General features: G+C 32.5%; 2 protein-coding genes across 3 annotated transcripts in view; one reads left to right on the forward strand and one right to left on the reverse strand.

Moving 5' to 3' along the window:
• The first annotated feature begins 2,047 nt into the window (after positions 1 to 2,047).
• LOC123671945 (probable cytochrome P450 303a1) lies at positions 2,048 to 11,056 on the forward strand. Its single transcript, XM_045605849.1, has 5 exons — positions 2,048 to 2,191; positions 4,946 to 5,284; positions 7,819 to 8,527; positions 8,617 to 8,734; positions 10,568 to 11,056. Exons 2-5 carry the CDS (start codon positions 4,948 to 4,950, stop codon positions 10,886 to 10,888), a joined length of 1,485 nt encoding a protein of 494 aa, XP_045461805.1. The 5' UTR covers positions 2,048 to 2,191; positions 4,946 to 4,947; the 3' UTR covers positions 10,889 to 11,056.
• Positions 11,057 to 11,763: 707 nt separating this feature from the next.
• LOC123671944 (alpha-1,3-mannosyl-glycoprotein 4-beta-N-acetylglucosaminyltransferase B) overlaps positions 11,764 to 17,892 on the reverse strand; it is a 257,900-nt gene continuing 251,771 nt past the window's right edge. For both annotated transcript variants that reach the window (XM_045605847.1, XM_045605848.1), the window contains exon 11: positions 11,764 to 13,328. In XM_045605847.1, coding sequence (XP_045461803.1) covers positions 13,296 to 13,328 — 33 coding nt within the window. In that variant the 3' untranslated portion in view covers positions 11,764 to 13,295. The remainder of the gene's footprint in view (positions 13,329 to 17,892) is intronic.

The following is a 17,892-nucleotide window of genomic DNA, read 5'->3' on the forward strand; positions in this document are numbered from 1 at the left end:
AGTGGACTAACACTCCTAGACTTGTTCAGGCAAAGAAATTCGTGACGACTTCACCTACCTACGCCAAAAAGCTGTCACGAGCTGATCTTCGGGTGACGGTGGGACTGCTGACGGGGCACTGTCGGTACTAACATCATTTGTACCGTATGGGAAAGTCAGCAGACGAGATTTGCAGGCTCTGTGGATCAGAAGCAGAAACAGCCGAAAACATGGTATGCAAGTGTCCGGAGTTGGCTGGCTTAAGAACCATTTACATGGGTAAGACGGTTCTGGATACCAGAGAGATAACGGCCAAGGCCCCTTAGGAGGTTGTCATTTTTATTAACGTCGACCTCCTTGGGTTTCTATGAATGAGTAGGGTAGAAAACAAAAAATCTACATGGTCGAAGTTCCCGGAAGGCTTACCGAACCAAAACGACCCCAGTTCAAAATAATAAATAATAATAATGAGTATAATGTATAATGAGGCATCTTTGATGTTGAATTTGTCCTTATTCCTTGCTGAAAAGTAGTTTGAAGAATCCAAGACCGTCGCTAGGGGGTAGGCAGTGTAAGCAGTCGTCTAGGGTGCCATTTTTCGGGTGCGGCATTTCAAGCTTGATCAACAAAAATCCCATGTGTGAAAATTTAAAGTAGGGGAGACTGGGTAGGGTTGATACAAGGGGAGGTTTGATACACGTTCAAATTTCCCGCCTCTAAGAATGTGGAAATAGTGTTTGTTGAAATCTGGCAACGATCGCATCACGATCAAGAGTTTTTAAGCTTAAAGTGTGTTTTCTATATATTCCATGTAAGAATTTCCATAACAAACGTAAGGCTTTATCTTTTTATCAACAAAAACTAACAAAATTCATTACTTTATTTTTGATGCACATTTCATTTAGAACATAGACGCCAGTAGTACAGATCTTCAATCGAATATCATAATATGTTCACGACCTATATTTTCTAAATTTGTCTTCTATGGAGGTTTGATACAGTAAATCTCACCTAAGAACAGTTTTAAACAGAAAAGCAAAAACAAAAAATAAGTGTGTTTGATGACTTGGATCCTGAGGACGAAAATGAAATAAATCAATTTTCCGATGAACGTCGAAAATAAGGAATTGCTGTAGATGCGAGCTGAATCGTCGTCTTCATCAGAAAATAGAGTGTTATCAGCCAGTGCAAGTAGTGAAATCAAAATGTTTACTTGCTAAATATGTAGGAATTAGGTAGTGTCATGATGAAAAAAGCTTGATTTCTTCTTATTGCTTGTACCTTATTTCTTATTGTATCAAACCTCCCTCCGAGTGTATCAAGCCCCCCATGTATAGGGAGGTTTGAGAAACTTTGCACCGACAATTTCAGGAACTCATAATCAAGGTTGAAATTTCCATTTTTAGTTATTAAATATTGCTGATGGTTTGAGCGAAGTCCTTAAATTTCACTCTGACATAAATGGATTGGTAAATTTTAAACACAATTTTTTTATTAACAATTTTGTAAAAAATGTATCAACCCTCCCAGTCTCCCCTACCGTTATTCAATTTCTCGCTGAAGAGGATTTTTGTTGATCAAGCTTGAAATGCCGCCCACAAATAGCCATTATTTGTGGGCGGCATTTCAAGCTTGATCAACCCTATATGACTGCCTACCCCCAAGCGACGGCCTTGGAATCTTCAGTTTTTTTTTCTTTTCAGTTTAATTGGTAAAAAGGAATTATTGATCAGGCCATTTTAGGAAGGTGGAATGAACTATTGATAGATAACGAAATCAAACACTTTATGATCATTTGTAGAAACATTTTTATAAAATGTTTGATATGAGGAGATAAATATGTAAAAAAAAGTATTTCATTGAACATCATTGAAGATACTAGGCATGTTCAATTCTCTTCTATATACATACAATGTGAAGAATTACTTTCTCCTCCTGAAAACCCTCATTTTACCAAGAAACGGTAAGTCGTAGCATTTTAGTCAATATACTTATGTTATATATTATGTATATTGCATTATCATGATCAGTAGTTCCGACTTGGAAAAAGTGTCACAAGGAATAGTTTGTAAAATTATAACACAAGAGACACACAGAATGCAAATATTGTTCAATTTTGGAAAGAAGGGGAAGTACTATATGAATGCGTATCACCAAGAGAGGGAGTTGAATTTGTGTTGTGAGTTTGTGTGAAAGGGTATTGATAGCTGAGGTGATTATTTTATGGTGTTTTGAATTTTTTGGTGATGCGTGACCAGGATTCGATTATATTAAGAAGGATTCGGAGCATGGATGGTTGATTTTTCACTCTACCCCATTTCTAACAAATTTTGAATCGAATTATTTTATCCAATAGATTTTATGAATTATTATACCATAATTTTCGGGCTCATTCATATAATCAATTATTGTAAATCAATTCAATCTTCATTTTGTTTATTTACTCTTGTTCGGATTTCATTCAATTCGATTGAATTGAATTGAGTATTGAATTTATGGGTGGAAAGAAGCATAGATGTTCGAAACGCAATTCGAAAAAAAACAAAAATTAATTAATCGAATTATTACCAACGTTTTGCTATCTCATATTCAACAAAAAAATTCTTGATGATGAAAAATTTTTTAAAATGATTCTTGTGAGATGAAATCATTTCTTTGTTTTATTTCGGGAATTAATTTTGCCTAATATTCATGGGATTGAAACATAAATCACTTTTTTTGAGTAAGACCATTTTATTAGGTGCCATTGTTCCATTTAAGTTCTTCATTTTGTTATAATTTGTTTTTAGGAGATTTAAATAAACACTTTCTGAACTTAGTTGAAGGCTCTCTTTTTTATGGTTTCAGAATAATTAATATCTTCACACAATTTTTCGAATTTTCTTTTTTTTTGTTATTTCATTGCTGGTTCATAGTCTATTAGTATTTAGAAACAGAACAGATATCGGTCGACATCATTACATATATGGTTTTCTTTAATTATAGTTTCAGTCCAATATTTATGTGTGTAGAATTTGGTACAATATTTTGAACAATTTTTCATTTATTCATTCATTCGTTAATTTGAAAATAAAATGATTTTTAAATTGCGTTCAATGATTACGGAACAATAATGATATTATTTTTGTCTCAATGATTTGTATAATAAATACTTCAGTCTGATTAAAACTTATGATGTATGTATAAAATGATGTATGATAAAAACGCGAAAGTTCATGCAACATCCTATGAGAAAAAATAACTTGAAGACAAATGAATGATTTTCTGTGCATGTGACAAAAAAATATCTGAAAGTATTAGTGCTTAGGGTAGGGATAGTATCCAAACTGGTAACCAACCTTTTTTACATAATTTCAATCTAATATCGAATACAAAATCTCCTAAAAAATCAACCAAATAATATTAATTTATATTCCACATAAAAAAAATGAGAGTTTTCATGGAATTCAATCTGGGGCATGATATAAACGGTTCCCTAGCAAAATCCACCTTGTGTTGAGTAACTCAGTCATAAAAATCTCCAGAATGATAATAATTACGTAATTATTGGGTTCGTAAAGTGCTATCTAAGCGAATAAATACAGCATCCGAAACTTTCACTCTACCGGAAGTCTCGTAAAAGACCTTGGCTGAGATCTGAGAATATTCAGCAAGGAAATATCTTTCTGTAGTGCTTTCTCCTGTATGTTATGTAATGATTTCGTAACAAATGGGTTGGGTGGAGATGATTTCAAAAAACTCCATCTTCTCATTGTCTATTATCTGCTGCAAAATGATGGACTGTATCATAACTTCAATAACAATGCTGGATGCGAATTTCAGATCTAAGATAACGTTCCTCCCAATTGTTGACAGTTCATATAATCGATAATGTCAAACAGCTCGCAAACCAAGCAGAACTATAATGATAGTTCTGCTTGTTTCATGCATTTCCAGGATTTCAGATTCATCTCATGCCATTTTATCTTAAAGGAAAGAATCAAATTGATATGATACGCGCGTCATCTACTGAAACCGAAGTACTCAAGCAAGGCTTGCTCAAAAATGTACGAGATGCCGCTTCACGAAAACATAGCAAGACATTTGAGTTGATGGCAAAAATAAATAATTAAAAAGGAATAAAGTTATGATAATATTACCTTTGTAGATTTCATCGCTTTGTCTTCTTTGAACATCCTGTAACTAGCGTTGACTAGAGTCTTCTGATTAGTTCTTCTCATAAAGGATATAAATGTTTACAAAAAACAATACTAATATTTGAATTTAACCTGTAAACATTTTTCATATCATATGATCAGGTGCCTTGTCCTTTCCACAATCCTACTGGATTCACCTTTTCTGTATCAATAAGAATTAAAAAGCTAGCAACCATACTCACTTGATGTCAAGATGTTGACGAATTGTTTGGTTAAATAAATTTAGTGGAAATTATATATTTTCATTCATTATTTATTGATTACACTTATAATCAATTCAAGATGAATTTTTGTCTATAGAGTATGGAATAAAACAATCGATTCAATTTCAATAAAAGTGTATTGTTCATTAATAGGATTTGTTCACACAATAAGCTGCCAGTTTGCCATATGAGAATGCTAGCTTTTTCAATCAATAAATCATAGTTGAAATATTAGAAGTAAATGTCAAGTATCGGCAAATGTTCAAGTATAGCTTCAATTCCTCTCGAATTTTTTTGATACTGATAGTGCATAGTGATGAAAATATTACCATAATTAACTCTATAGAAATGTAACTTCATGCTTCATTTGAGAAGATACTTTTGCTAACATATTTCAATTTTTTTATTCAAATACTTTGTATTGTCGTAAAATAAAGAGAGAAAAGTTATGAATATCGTAAATGATAGTCATATTATTTTGCTATTTAGCAGACTGAGAAACAAGATTTCAAACAATTATATCTATCTCAAATAGATTTCCCTTCTAATTGTTTGATTATTTTTCAGACATGTGGTTAGTTGTGGGTCTTTTCATCGTGATCCTTGGATTACTGGTTTTTCTGGACACGAAGAAGCCCAAGAACTACCCACCAGGTCCCAAATGGTTACCGCTCTTAGGAAGTGCCCTTGAAGTGATCAAAGAGAGGAAAAGAACTGGATATCTTTATGTTGCAACAGCTGAAATGTCCAAAACATATGGACCTGTTGTAGGCCTGAAGGTTGGAAAAGATTTACTAGTGATTGTATATGGAGGTACGGCTCTGAAGGAGTTCCTGACTTCGGAAGATCTGGCAGGAAGACCAACAGGAATATTTTTTGAGAAGAGGACTTGGGGTAAAAGATTAGGTAGGTAATTCTCAAAATTATATACCAAAGAGAGACTAGATAGAAATTTCAAAAAGATTTATTTATTTTAATCTCCATCATAACATTCAAGAAAGTTCAAATAATTGCAACGCGATATAATTTTTCATTTGATTAGGATTATTTATCTTAGTTTTCTATCCAGTTCTATGAGTCTGATTTTATCGGCAGAGTTAGGTATTTGTTAACAGATTATAAGAAAAATTCACGTGTAATAATCCATTCAAAACTAGTGACTGTTTGGGTTACATTGCGACCTGAATGAATTATTATCAACTGGGTTTTTCGGTCCATAAACGGTGTTTTGTATTACATAGTTGAAAGATGAGGTTTTTGACAAAAGGGCATTGGCCATCATCTAAAGAATGATTATTTAGCAAGAGAATCGATAAAAGAAGTCTTGGATATTGTCATTTTTCTAATTAATTCCTTGCAAAGGTATTGCGAATTTGTCTTTCTCAGGAGGATTGTTCGAATTGTTCGTCATAAAAAATTTTTTGAAAGAGCTGAGAACTAAAACTGAAACATGATAAAATCTGCTGATCACTTATTTCTTCGATAATTTTTGTACTGTGAAAATTTCAAATTTGCTACCATAAATAGTTTTCCTTTTTAGAGCGAAAAGTATCTTTCCGAAACAATATTTCTTTTACAACCGTAAAAATGAAAAAAAACTATATCAATATTTTTTTTTATTTTCAATAAATAATCAATCATATATAGGGTGATTCACCGCAATATCTATAGATTTACATTTACAATGACCGATTGAACGTTTATGGAAAACTTATCATAATATTGTGCTGAAAATTTGCATGTTGGGGTATAGGACAATAATCTTTCTTTCTAAAATATTTTCAGAACTTTTTTTTTTCTTTCGGCTATACCGGAAACAGTCTATTACTTTCTCATTTCAAATGGCACACCTATAGTACATTATAGCATCAGCTTTTTTGATGACAATTTCAGCATGAAATTATTTTTTTTTCTCATGAGATTCTTATGAAAAAAATTGTGGCGACCCATATTTTCACGAATATTTCTTCAGAAATATTTTTTTTCGAAAAAACCTTTTCGATTCAGCAAATACGTAGTATTATCCGACTGTTTGTGGTTTGAATAAAAAATGGGGTTTAGGGGTTTATCAGAATATCATAAACTTGGGTGTTGGACAACTCAAATTCATAAAAACTCACGACTTTCAAATTGGAAGCTATATTCATTATTCGTTGAGATTGTTGAGAAATCCATAAACCAATAAAATTTTCAATTGAGAATCATTCATTACAGAAACAGTTTTTCCGGAAAAACCTTTTTAATTTTCGATTCAGTATTACCCCCTATACATTTTTTATTCAAACCTCAAACAGTCTAATGATACTACATATTTACAGAATCGAAAATGAAAAAGGTTCTTTCGAAAAAAACTGTTTCTGCAGGAATATTGAAAAAAATGTGAGTCGCCACAATTTTTTTCATAAGAATCCCATGAACCGTTGTGTTTATATCTAAGCTCAACACATATTGCTGAAATTTTCATCAAATGAGCTATCTAATGATGCAATAATATACTGGTGTGCCATTTGATATAAGAAAGTAATGGTCTGTTTTCGGTATAACCCAAACTCGCACTTGCATTAGTTTTCCATAAACGTCTAATTATCGAGGTGATTCACCCTGTATATTCTCTTGAGAAAGAGCAATACAACAAATTTTTAACCTCATACAAAGAAGCAAGTGTTGATAAATCCCAGTATTAGCAGACGAAATGTGAACGGGTTATTACTTATTACACATTTCAACGTATGAAAATGAAGTATGATACAAGGGCAAATAAAAAAACCTCAGCAAATACTCTTTCTCCTCGTATAGGTGTAGTGAGTGGTTTGTATATTTGTTTGCAAAATAAGCTGACATATTTATATTGAAGGGTTTCTTCTTCATCCAAACAAAATCCTTTCATCCTTCCTTTTCACCAGAAGTTGACGATGCATAATCATAATTAGAACTGAAAGAAAATAAGAAAAAAGAAAAGAACCAGAAAGGTATAATAAATGTTATAGTTTCCATTACCTATATACCACATTGAATGAGGACAATTGAAATCACCCCATTGAATGATAGAAAGAATAATATCGAAATTTTTATGTCAAAGAGTATAAGGGAATTCTTACATATTAATGACGAAAATATTGAGAATTTTCAAAGTAATGAAAAATATGCACTTGTTGCACAATATACCATTTCAGGCTTGTTTATTTTTGAAAATTGATAGGGTCATTGTCTTGCTGGAAGAAGTATGTATTTCGAAACTAAAATGTACTAGGTAGGTAGGTTCATATTTCGAAGCATACAATTTGAAACATCATCATATTCGAGAATATTGAAAGTAACGCAATATTTTAGCATTCACATGGCTGACGTCATCGTCGTATTTGTTCACCAGGTAATTTCTCCTGAACTACCTAAACTGCTCAAATCCTTCAAGCCCTTCTCACACAAGAATTAATTTCTAGGTATAATGTTGACTGACTCCGACTTCTGGCAAGAGCAGAGACGTTTCGTCCTCCGTCAATTGAGAGAATTCGGATTTGGACGCAAAAATATGTCACTCATGATAGAGGAAGAATCTGACTACATGGTGCACGACATCAAAGATCTGATGAACAACAGTGGTCATCTTATTGCAGACATGGAATCAATCTTCAACATACACGTTTTGAACACTCTATGGACCATGCTAGCTGGGGTGAGGTACAGTTCACAAGACAAAGGTTTGAAGGAGCTTCAAGGAATCCTTGGAGAGCTATTCGCTCACATCGACATGGTGGGAGCTCCCTTCAGTCAGTTCCCAGTCTTGAGATTCATAGCTCCAGAGTTGTCAGGGTACAAGAGATACGTGAAGACTCATATTCATGTTTGGGATTTTATCAACAGAGAACTAAAGAGACACAAAGAATCTCACAATTCTGCCGAACCTCGTGACTTTATGGATGTATACATCAACATTCTGAATTCGCCGGATAGGAAGTCTAGTTTTACCGAAGATCAGTTATTGGCTATCTGCATGGATATGTTTATGGCTGGTTCTGAAACCACAAGCAAAACTTTGGGCTTCATGTTCCTCTATTTGATTCTGAACACTGATGTGCAGAAGAAAGCTCAAGAAGAAATCGACAGGGTGGTTGGAAGGAATAGATTTCCATCTTTGGAAGATAGACCCAAGTGAGTTATGTTCATTTTATTTTCGGGATAAGGCTATAAATTTCAAAATGTTCAATATAGGCACGTTACTCTTGAATTTTTTTCCACAGTATGCCTTATATGGAATCCTGCGTATTGGAGGCTTTGAGGATGTTTGCAGGTAGAGCATTTTCTGTTCCTCATCGTGCTATGAGAGATACCCATCTACAAGGATATTTCATTCCGAAGGTAAATTATTCAACTATCCGCCTATTTTTTTATATGGAGTGAAAAATGGAAAGCATTTTTTTTGTAAATAGAATGACTTGAAGAAACGAAACATGCCTGATAGATTAGCAAAGAACCTGCAGAATCCTCTGAATGACGAAGAATGAAAATTATCTCATAAACAAAACCGATACTCTTTTTAATTTTCTTCAAAATCGACACGACAGCAAAAAATCGGATCCTTTTACGGTTTATAACTTTATTATCGCTTTCAAGATGATAACTTTTATTGCACTACGAGCACGTCTATGTCCAAGGTTTATTATTTTCCTTTATCTAACCTTTTTGTCGGCATCCCTCTTGTTTTGCCATCTGTGATTTTTGCATTCGTCATCGGTATACACTTACCTGTTGTTTTCGGTTTTTCATTTCCTCACAATATTATAAACTGAGTTTTTCGCATCGAAAAATTGTCTGTGCTGTGATTTACAACTGAATGTGTTTCATTCAAATTGCGATTTATTTGTGGAGACATCAGTTTGGAATTGGCTATGCAGGGTCTTCCTGAACTGGAGATACAAATGAATATGACAGATTCCTCGGATCATTTAAAGAAATAAAGTCGTATAACTTGGTTCCGAAAACGATTTGTTTTCGAGATACAAATGTTAATGTTCAAGTTTTCTCATAGCACCTTTCCTTCACAAAATATTCAATTTAAATTTGGCATAGATATTACAATTTTAAGTGTTCATCATGTGATATGCTAATTTTGAATGCATATCTACAGGGTGATATTTTTTCTGGAAGAGGGCACCAGAACTTTTTTTGGGTGAACCACTGGTGTAGAAAAATGTGAAAAAACTTGTGGTCCAGTACTAAACTTTATGGATAATTTTCGGTTCTTGTCAAACAATTCTTCAGTACTCCTCAGGAAAATCAAAATTATTATAAGATTCAGTGAGCTGTGATGAATAAATAATCAATTATAAGTGTTGGTACTTATTTACCCAATCTGTAGAGAAGATCAATAAAGATTCGATGAACTACAAGAAGCACCCTGTATCTCGAAAACGAAGCATTTGCGGGCCTATGTATAGGACATTCTATTCTTAAAATTTTTTCCAGGAATTTTTCATTTTTCTTCGTACTTCAATTCAGGTACCTACAATCGACTGGCATGAACAATCGAATCAAAAAAATGCTATTATTTACTCGAAATAATAGCATTTTTTGGTTCAAACTTATCTTTCTTCATCAAACCTTTCTTTTTCATATTACATTTATGAGTAAACGTTGTCTCAAAAAAAGTTTTTCGATTATTCCCCAAAGAAAAAAGATCTACGCCCTTGTACTTGTCTAGTGTTTATGCAAAAAAGTATGAGACATTGCAATGCTGAATGCTTTCAAGGCCGGATACAACTACGGTAGGCATTATCAGGTGTTTCTCTGTCGTATAAATCGACACTGGATATGAAGTTCCTCGATTTTACAGTGGACATATTGTTCTACTGAAAAGTAATCACACTCAAATCTACATAATTTGTAGGTATTATCTTTTTCTTTTACAATAAGAAGCGTGAATCGCAGGTTGTTGAAGCGAATTTTGGACATTTTGATATCTTCAACAGTTTTAAGGAATTAAGGAATTTCAAAGCATGGTCTGCCAATGCGTTCAATTCCTGTAAAGATTCTGTGGATTTTTCTAAACTGGTTATCTCTTATCTGGATAATATATTTATAACATGGCCATTTATTAGGTGGTGTAAGGGCAGATGATTCATTCCCTGGTTAAGTTTAAAATTTTAGAAACTATAACATATACATATTTTCATTCAAATTATTTCATTTCAGGATTCTATCGTGATAGCTAATCTGCATGGGATTCACATGGGAGATGAATGCGGATTCGATGACCCTGAAGAATTCAAACCTGAAAGATTTTTGAAAGAAGGAAAAATCCATCTTCCAGATAATTTCATTCCCTTTGGTTTCGGAAAACACAGATGCATGGGTGAAACACTAGCAAGAGCAAATGTGTTTTTGTTTACAGCATCCATGCTGCAGCATTACAACTTTAACATACCTCCAGGTTGTCCACCTTCTATGGAATGCATAGATGGCGTGACGCCTGGTCCCAAACACTTCAAAGCTCTTATCACACCTAGGAGTTGATGAAGATAGAGTTGATAAATTTCAGTCTGATTTTATATGATTTCTCAAGCTATCTTTAGGCAAAACTATGTGATTGAAGCTAGATTAGATTGTTTTTATTTTTGTAAATATTGTCGTTGAAATTTGTATTAGTTCGTCTTGTTGAAATAATAATAAAATATAAAATTATATGTATTCATTAATATGGAAACCACTGTATTTATTTCATTTGGAAGTAAGATGGCCTTTGTTCTGTTATTGAATTTCCAATGATGCTCAAGGCTGAGCGTGTTAGGAGAATGGCAAGAAAATCTATTCAGTAGATTGAGAAATTAGTGAAGACAACTTGACAGGATATAACAGATATTTTTCCCAAGATTGAGGATTCAAAATAGCTCAGCCATTGTAGTAATTGAAAGCAAACGCATGTTTTTCACGAAGAAAAAAAATATATAAAAAAAGAAATTCGAGAGATACTAAAACTAAACTAAAAGTATCGGGTGTCCCAAATTCGTTGTTAATTTGGTGAAAACCGAAACCTCTTTAATTCAACTGTTTTCAAACTATAAGGAATGATTGAAAAATGGGGTGAATAACTTTTTAATCATAGGTGCTATTGACATGAAACAAAAACATCCTACAGGTACCTTTTTTAATAACAGTTTTTCATCCATATCGACATACTGTTTTTTGTTTCTCAGGTCGATTCTTTGTATCCATTTTTATATTCTTTGTAGCTTGCTGCGTGTTCTTTATTTTCATTTTTGTTCCAAGTAGAAGTCTTATTTCAACCTTACTGGACAGACATATACAGCTATGTGGTCTTAAAATGTCACATGAATCAAGGAGCACTCAAAAGCAGTTGATATATTATTATAGTTGATTGAAACAAAAAGTATTCATACACTTTTTAATATTCACATCAATTTTATTTTTCTTATAGTAAAGAGAAAAACACTTCAATATTAACAATTCCACATTGTTCAGATATTGTCACATCATCTGTCATTCGATAGTCAGTTATCACTAAATAATCATCGTCGTTACAGCTATAAATATGAAACATTATATGGGTGCATTTATCTGTTCAAGTTATATAAAATACACTTTATCATTAACAATTCCTTTGAAACATTCAGTCAAGAGACCTATCCTTTATGTTGATCTACCAGCAAGTTTGGTGAAAAGCAATGATATAATTTTGTTTTCTTTATTTTTACAGTTTTCTTTTTTTTTTTGACCTTGAATTATTTAAATGGTCCCCTTGGTGTTGAAAGCGATATCTATTTTGTTATTCTTTCAAATTCCAGTTATACAATAAGTAGGTAACGAATACTTAGAAGAGTGAAAACATTCAAAATTTCAAAATATAGATATGCATTGCAACTTATGTATTTGTAACAGAAAAATAATGAATATCAAATAGAATGGATATTCAAAATGAGTATAAAAATATTTTTCTTGAAACACGATAGAAAGAAACGATTCGTGACAAAAATAAATTCGATTCAATCCTGTAAGGAATATTATCCAGAATTTTTGCGGGTTTATGGAACTATTAAAGGCCCTTCATTACATTCAAAAGATATTTTCAATTCCACTCATTATGAAGTATTTTATATTTCTGAATTAATGCCACTGTTTCTTTTATATTATTCTCAAAAATATACCTAACAGCAACTTAATGTAGGTAATTCTTTTCTGCTCCGATTCGAATATAAAATTTATTGGCGGGAGCTTAATCCATGCATTGTCGGTGGAGTTGTCGTTTATAAAGACTGAATTATAATTTCAAGATTGAATCTTAAAATTTAACATTCTTTCCATAGTAGGTAGGTATATCATGAGGATCACTTTGGTAACAATAAAAAATTTAGTTCAAATAATATTGAAACAATGAAATACATTACATAATATTATGATTCAAAGAGTATAAACATCTCCATCTCAATTTTATATCTACTTAAAATAAAATTATAACAAAAAATAAATTTTAAAATAAAACAATGATTTTGTTAGAGAGATATGAAAATAACTCAAGTTAATCGAAATTAACTCATAAAAATACGACTAGATATTCTAAAGTTGAATTAGAACCTCAATATTTTGAATCCCAACAACGAACTTAAATAAATGTCCTCAACCGCGGTTATTATTTACATGTTCCATCCAAAGATATTTCACTTATCACAATGTCAACGACAAAAATCGTTCAGTTACGCCTGGTCGTGTATGAAACTATCCACAAAAAGGAGCAATTTCCAAGTACAGAATTTCCTTTGAATAATGTGATGTGTTTAACTACTGTTCCTTGGAATACTTTTACAAAGATATATCACAGAGATCGTGTTGGTGTGAATACTGGATTCACCAAGTAGCGATACTTGTGTTGAAGAGGATATACCGATTCATGTGAGTAGGACGGTGGTCACCTGCTTGCAAATTCATCTTGAATATTTATCTGAAAAAAAAAGGTTTTCTTATTAGTTATCGAAGTTACTATTAAATTGATACATGACAGTTGTCAATTAATTGCGATATGATGGTCTCATATATTCTAAACGAACAAAAAGGGCTAGAAACTCGAAATCTTCAGGGTAGGTTCGGATCTTGTTACTTTTGTTAATGGACGAAATTCGACAAGGGGTTCCGTGAATTGTGCCGTTCAAAATTCAAAAAGCGTAAAATGAGATACAGAAAAGCATAGTTAGGTACCAAATTTCAGAAAATGGGAATTGTGAAGAAAAGAAAAAAGAAGTTGTTATTAAGAAACGGAAATACATATGTATTTTAGAATAACAATATGTAATTCAGAAAGTAATTTGTAAGGGAAATGCGGACAAAATGACATACTGTTTTGTTTTTCAATCATATATTTTTAGTTATTGCAATAAGACTCCCATTTTGGTGCTAAATACTAAATTTGGTTAATTGTTTTTAAGTATTATCAGCTGAAAATTGAATTAAACTACAGAAATAAAAGATATAAAAAATTATTCTGACTTCTAATAAAATTCATTTTGTCCGTATACTAAGGACAAAATGACATACTAGTAATAGACATAATGACAAACATAATATTTGAATGCAAAGTTCGAAAATATGAAGGTTTCGGTTCTCGAGACAGTGGCATAGGATATATAAGCCCAGTGAAAACACTGCATGCAACGTAGTCACCGCTCACCAAGTATGAAACGAAAAAAAAACGTCATTGCAATAAATGCAGGGGCAGTCATCGACATCTTCATTTTTATTGTTAATTTGAAATGGTTCAGTGTCGAATTCTTCATCGTCACCGACTTTTTTATTTTTCAACGGCCTTGTTTTTTTACCAAAGGGTTTTTTTATCATTGAATAATGTTTCAGTAATTCTTGTTTGTTTGTTTCTTCTTCTTGAATGGAATGGTCGTAGCAGATTTAGCCTTGGTTTTGTCAAAATAAGGCGTTAACGTGCATTTGCGAGCTTCTGGCTTTCTTAGGCCTTGTCACTGAGGAAGTGGTGAAAGAATTTCACTAGGAAAGGATATCGTATTTTTTACAAGATACATACCAAAATTTCACGTTATATCACGTATGGTACGTGCAAAATGAGTTCAGAACAACATCAAAATGAGCTCATCCATTCCACGTGAAAATCAATCAACAAAATTCCATATTATCTCCAAAAATATATTTTCTTGACATGTATCGAACAAAATGACATACTATGTCGTTTTGTCCATCAGGATAGTATGTCATTTTGTCCGATACATACTTTTTATGATATTGAGGCATAATTTCAAAACAAATAATTCACTAATATCCATCTTGAAACTTATACATATTATTACGTCATAACATTATCAACAAGAATACATTAAAAAAACAAAGAATATTGTAGTGACACTCTCCAGAAGCAATTCAGAAACCAAGTGAACAAAAAAATTCAACCGACGTAAACAAATCTGTAGCTATTGCACCAGTGTAACAGACAGTGGGATGTCAATTTCTCCGCAGGATTGCCATCATCACTAGCAGAAACTGAATCACTGTGAAACCCCGAACTATACGGCACCACTTTTGAAAAAATTTAAAAGTTTTCTCCGCATTTTCCCTTTTTCAGAAAAGCAATACATATTTAATACAGAAAAGGAAAAATTGATTTCAGAAAATATTAATTGGAATTCAGATATGATAGTTTGAACTTTGGAAATAGGACTTTGTAATTCAGAATTGGTTACATGTATTCCAGAATCAACAAGAACATAAACAACATAACAACTCCATGACAAATTATACAAAATTTATAGATTGATGATCTTTGGATGGGAATGTATGCACTCGTGTTGGGCGAAATTATCCACATCAAAGTCCATAGAGAACGTATTTCCGTGGCCTCAATGGGAGCATTTCATTTTATTGAAGCCAACGAGTTTGAAGAGGCTTAAAGGGGTATTTTTGATGCTGGTACCCAAATGAATATAGACAAAGCCTAATGCGATTAAAAACATTGCAACAACCACCAGGGTTTCGGACTGGTTGAACTAGAACAAGGAAATATCAAAGGGATTAAGCTCGTTTGAATGATTGGTTATTATGCAGTATGAATTGTTTCTCATTCGTACCATGCGTGAAAAATTGTAGGAATAAAATATGGAGTGGATATTTGTTCCGATAGAAGTATGGGGTGTCCCCAATTTGTTGTCTAGTCAGGGGAGCTTAGAACCCCCTTGAGCTAGAAAAAATGAATGACACATTTTTGAGAGAATTAGTTTGGTGAAAACCGCATCTTTATGTCATCAAGCTGAAAGAGAAAATTGGAAAATGGCTTGAAATGAAAAGTTATCATAACTTCTGTATTATTGGTGATATCAACATGAAACAAAAATATCTCTAGGCATTTCTTTCAGTAAAATGAATTAGTGTATCTAATCATTTATTTTTATTGCCATTAGTTTTGAAATTAAAATACAAACTTGTGTTTTTTTAGATGTAAACCAAAACAATGTTTATAACAAATAAAATCTCCTGTTATTACATTTTCAAAATAAAAACACATGTTTATATAAATTTCTTATCAAACTATAAAGATCATCGAAACTTTAAGTTTCAAACTGTGAATCAACCTAGTGGCTATCTATAATAGTCGGCTAACTTCAAATAATTAAAATATTCGATGGTCACCAATGTCATCGGATACAACATCATTAGATTTTTTCCTTGAGTCATATTTGAAGAAAAACATTCATCAATTTGAAAATGTTGGAGACCTTGGTAGAAACCCAATATTTTAATTATGTGAATTTCACTGAATATGATAGATGGACAATTGTTTGATTTGACGGGTGAACCTGAAACTTTCGATGATTTTTATAGTATGATGATAAATTTATCCGTAATTCATTGGTAAATGTACATATATCAACCTGTGGTAGAGCTACCCTAGACGAGTCCAAAAAACCTATATTTGATTGGTCTTATCTTCCCCATAGCCGAGATACAAGTTGTTTTATGAATCCGCCAATATTTTCAATTCCTCATAACTTTTGAACCACCCAGTATATTTGATTGATATTTGGAACATACAATTCACTCCCTTGGTTTAATTGATTAATCTTTGAACTAATTCAAAAAATCAGGTCCGTATTAGAAAAATATGTGACTTTTAGAAAATTTTCCAATTTACCTCAATGTACGAGAAGTTAGTGAAATTCCACTATTGAACTGAATTTTTGGCCGAAATTTTCGATGAGCTGAATTTTGGACTCCTCTTGGGTAGATATACAACAGATTAACGTATGTACATTTACCAACGAAACACCCTGTATATCATGTTATGTATTTTTTGAGAACGAAACAAAGCATTCAAACATGAAAAAAACACAAGTTTGTATTATTATAACTTCAAAACTAATGGCAATAAAAGTAAATCATAACAATAATGTATTCTACTGAAAAAAGTGCATGTAGGAGAGAACTTTTCATTTCACGCCATTTTCCAATTTTCTCTTATAGATTGAAAAGAGTTGAACTCCCAATTAGCTTTGTTTAGATTTTTTTTTTGATAATTTCACTTATTCAATATTGCGGAGAAATATCGAATTTAGACAATTATATATTTGGATTTAATCAGAAGTTGACTATTTCACATTGTTATATTATTTGATCATTTTCTGAAATCTATATACAACTACTGCACAACTTCAGATCTTAACAAGAAATTGTTATTTTATATTGTAACATTAAAGTGCACAAAATATATTCATTAAAACCGTCATGGAAATCAAAAATCATTATTTACAAAATACGATTTTGGGCAAGGGTTTGTTAGTTCGGGCGAAGTGAAAGATCACGAAATGACGAGCGAAATGATCCTCATAACCCCATGGGATCATTGATGTATTGCTGTTAATTGAGTTTGCATGGCGTTTTGTTCTGAAAGTTGTTCTGATGAATTTCCAATCAGCAGGTATTCAAATGCCTGGCAGCGATTCATTGCGGGCTATAAAATCACTAGATTATGCAGTATTACGCTCCAATACACGAAGCTTCATTGTAGCGTTAGGATTGATCAATGAAAACCCTTGAGAGTCTGATTGATGAACAGCACGAAATTGATTGCAAGCATTCTGAAATTATTCAGACAACCTGTTAGCAGATCAAAACAGCCATGAATCACTAGAATATCAATTTCTCGCCGAATCCGGTGACCAGAAATGTGCAAAGGGAGACTTGTTAATTTAGTTCATTTGCTAATATGCTGGTTGTTATGGTAATATCTCCTTTCCGACTTATATTGTGGTAAAAACAGTTATATACAATATTAAACCAGAGAATTTTCCCTACGAATTCTGTATCAGAATTTTTTTTTTGTAAAATTAATATGGCGGAAGAGCGCCGCAAAGTATACTTCAGTATGTATTTTGGCTATAAAAAAACCTATTTTCATACCTTCTTGAGGTACTGTAAGCGACAGGTTTTACTTTCATCGTGGTTTCCCCAGTGACATATTCTACATTTCATCAAGCCAAGTAGCTTGACATTTT

The sequence above is a fragment of the Harmonia axyridis genome, chromosome 2 (genome assembly GCF_914767665.1).
Source record: "Harmonia axyridis chromosome 2, icHarAxyr1.1, whole genome shotgun sequence".
Classification (NCBI taxonomy): Eukaryota; Metazoa; Arthropoda; class Insecta; order Coleoptera; family Coccinellidae; genus Harmonia; species Harmonia axyridis.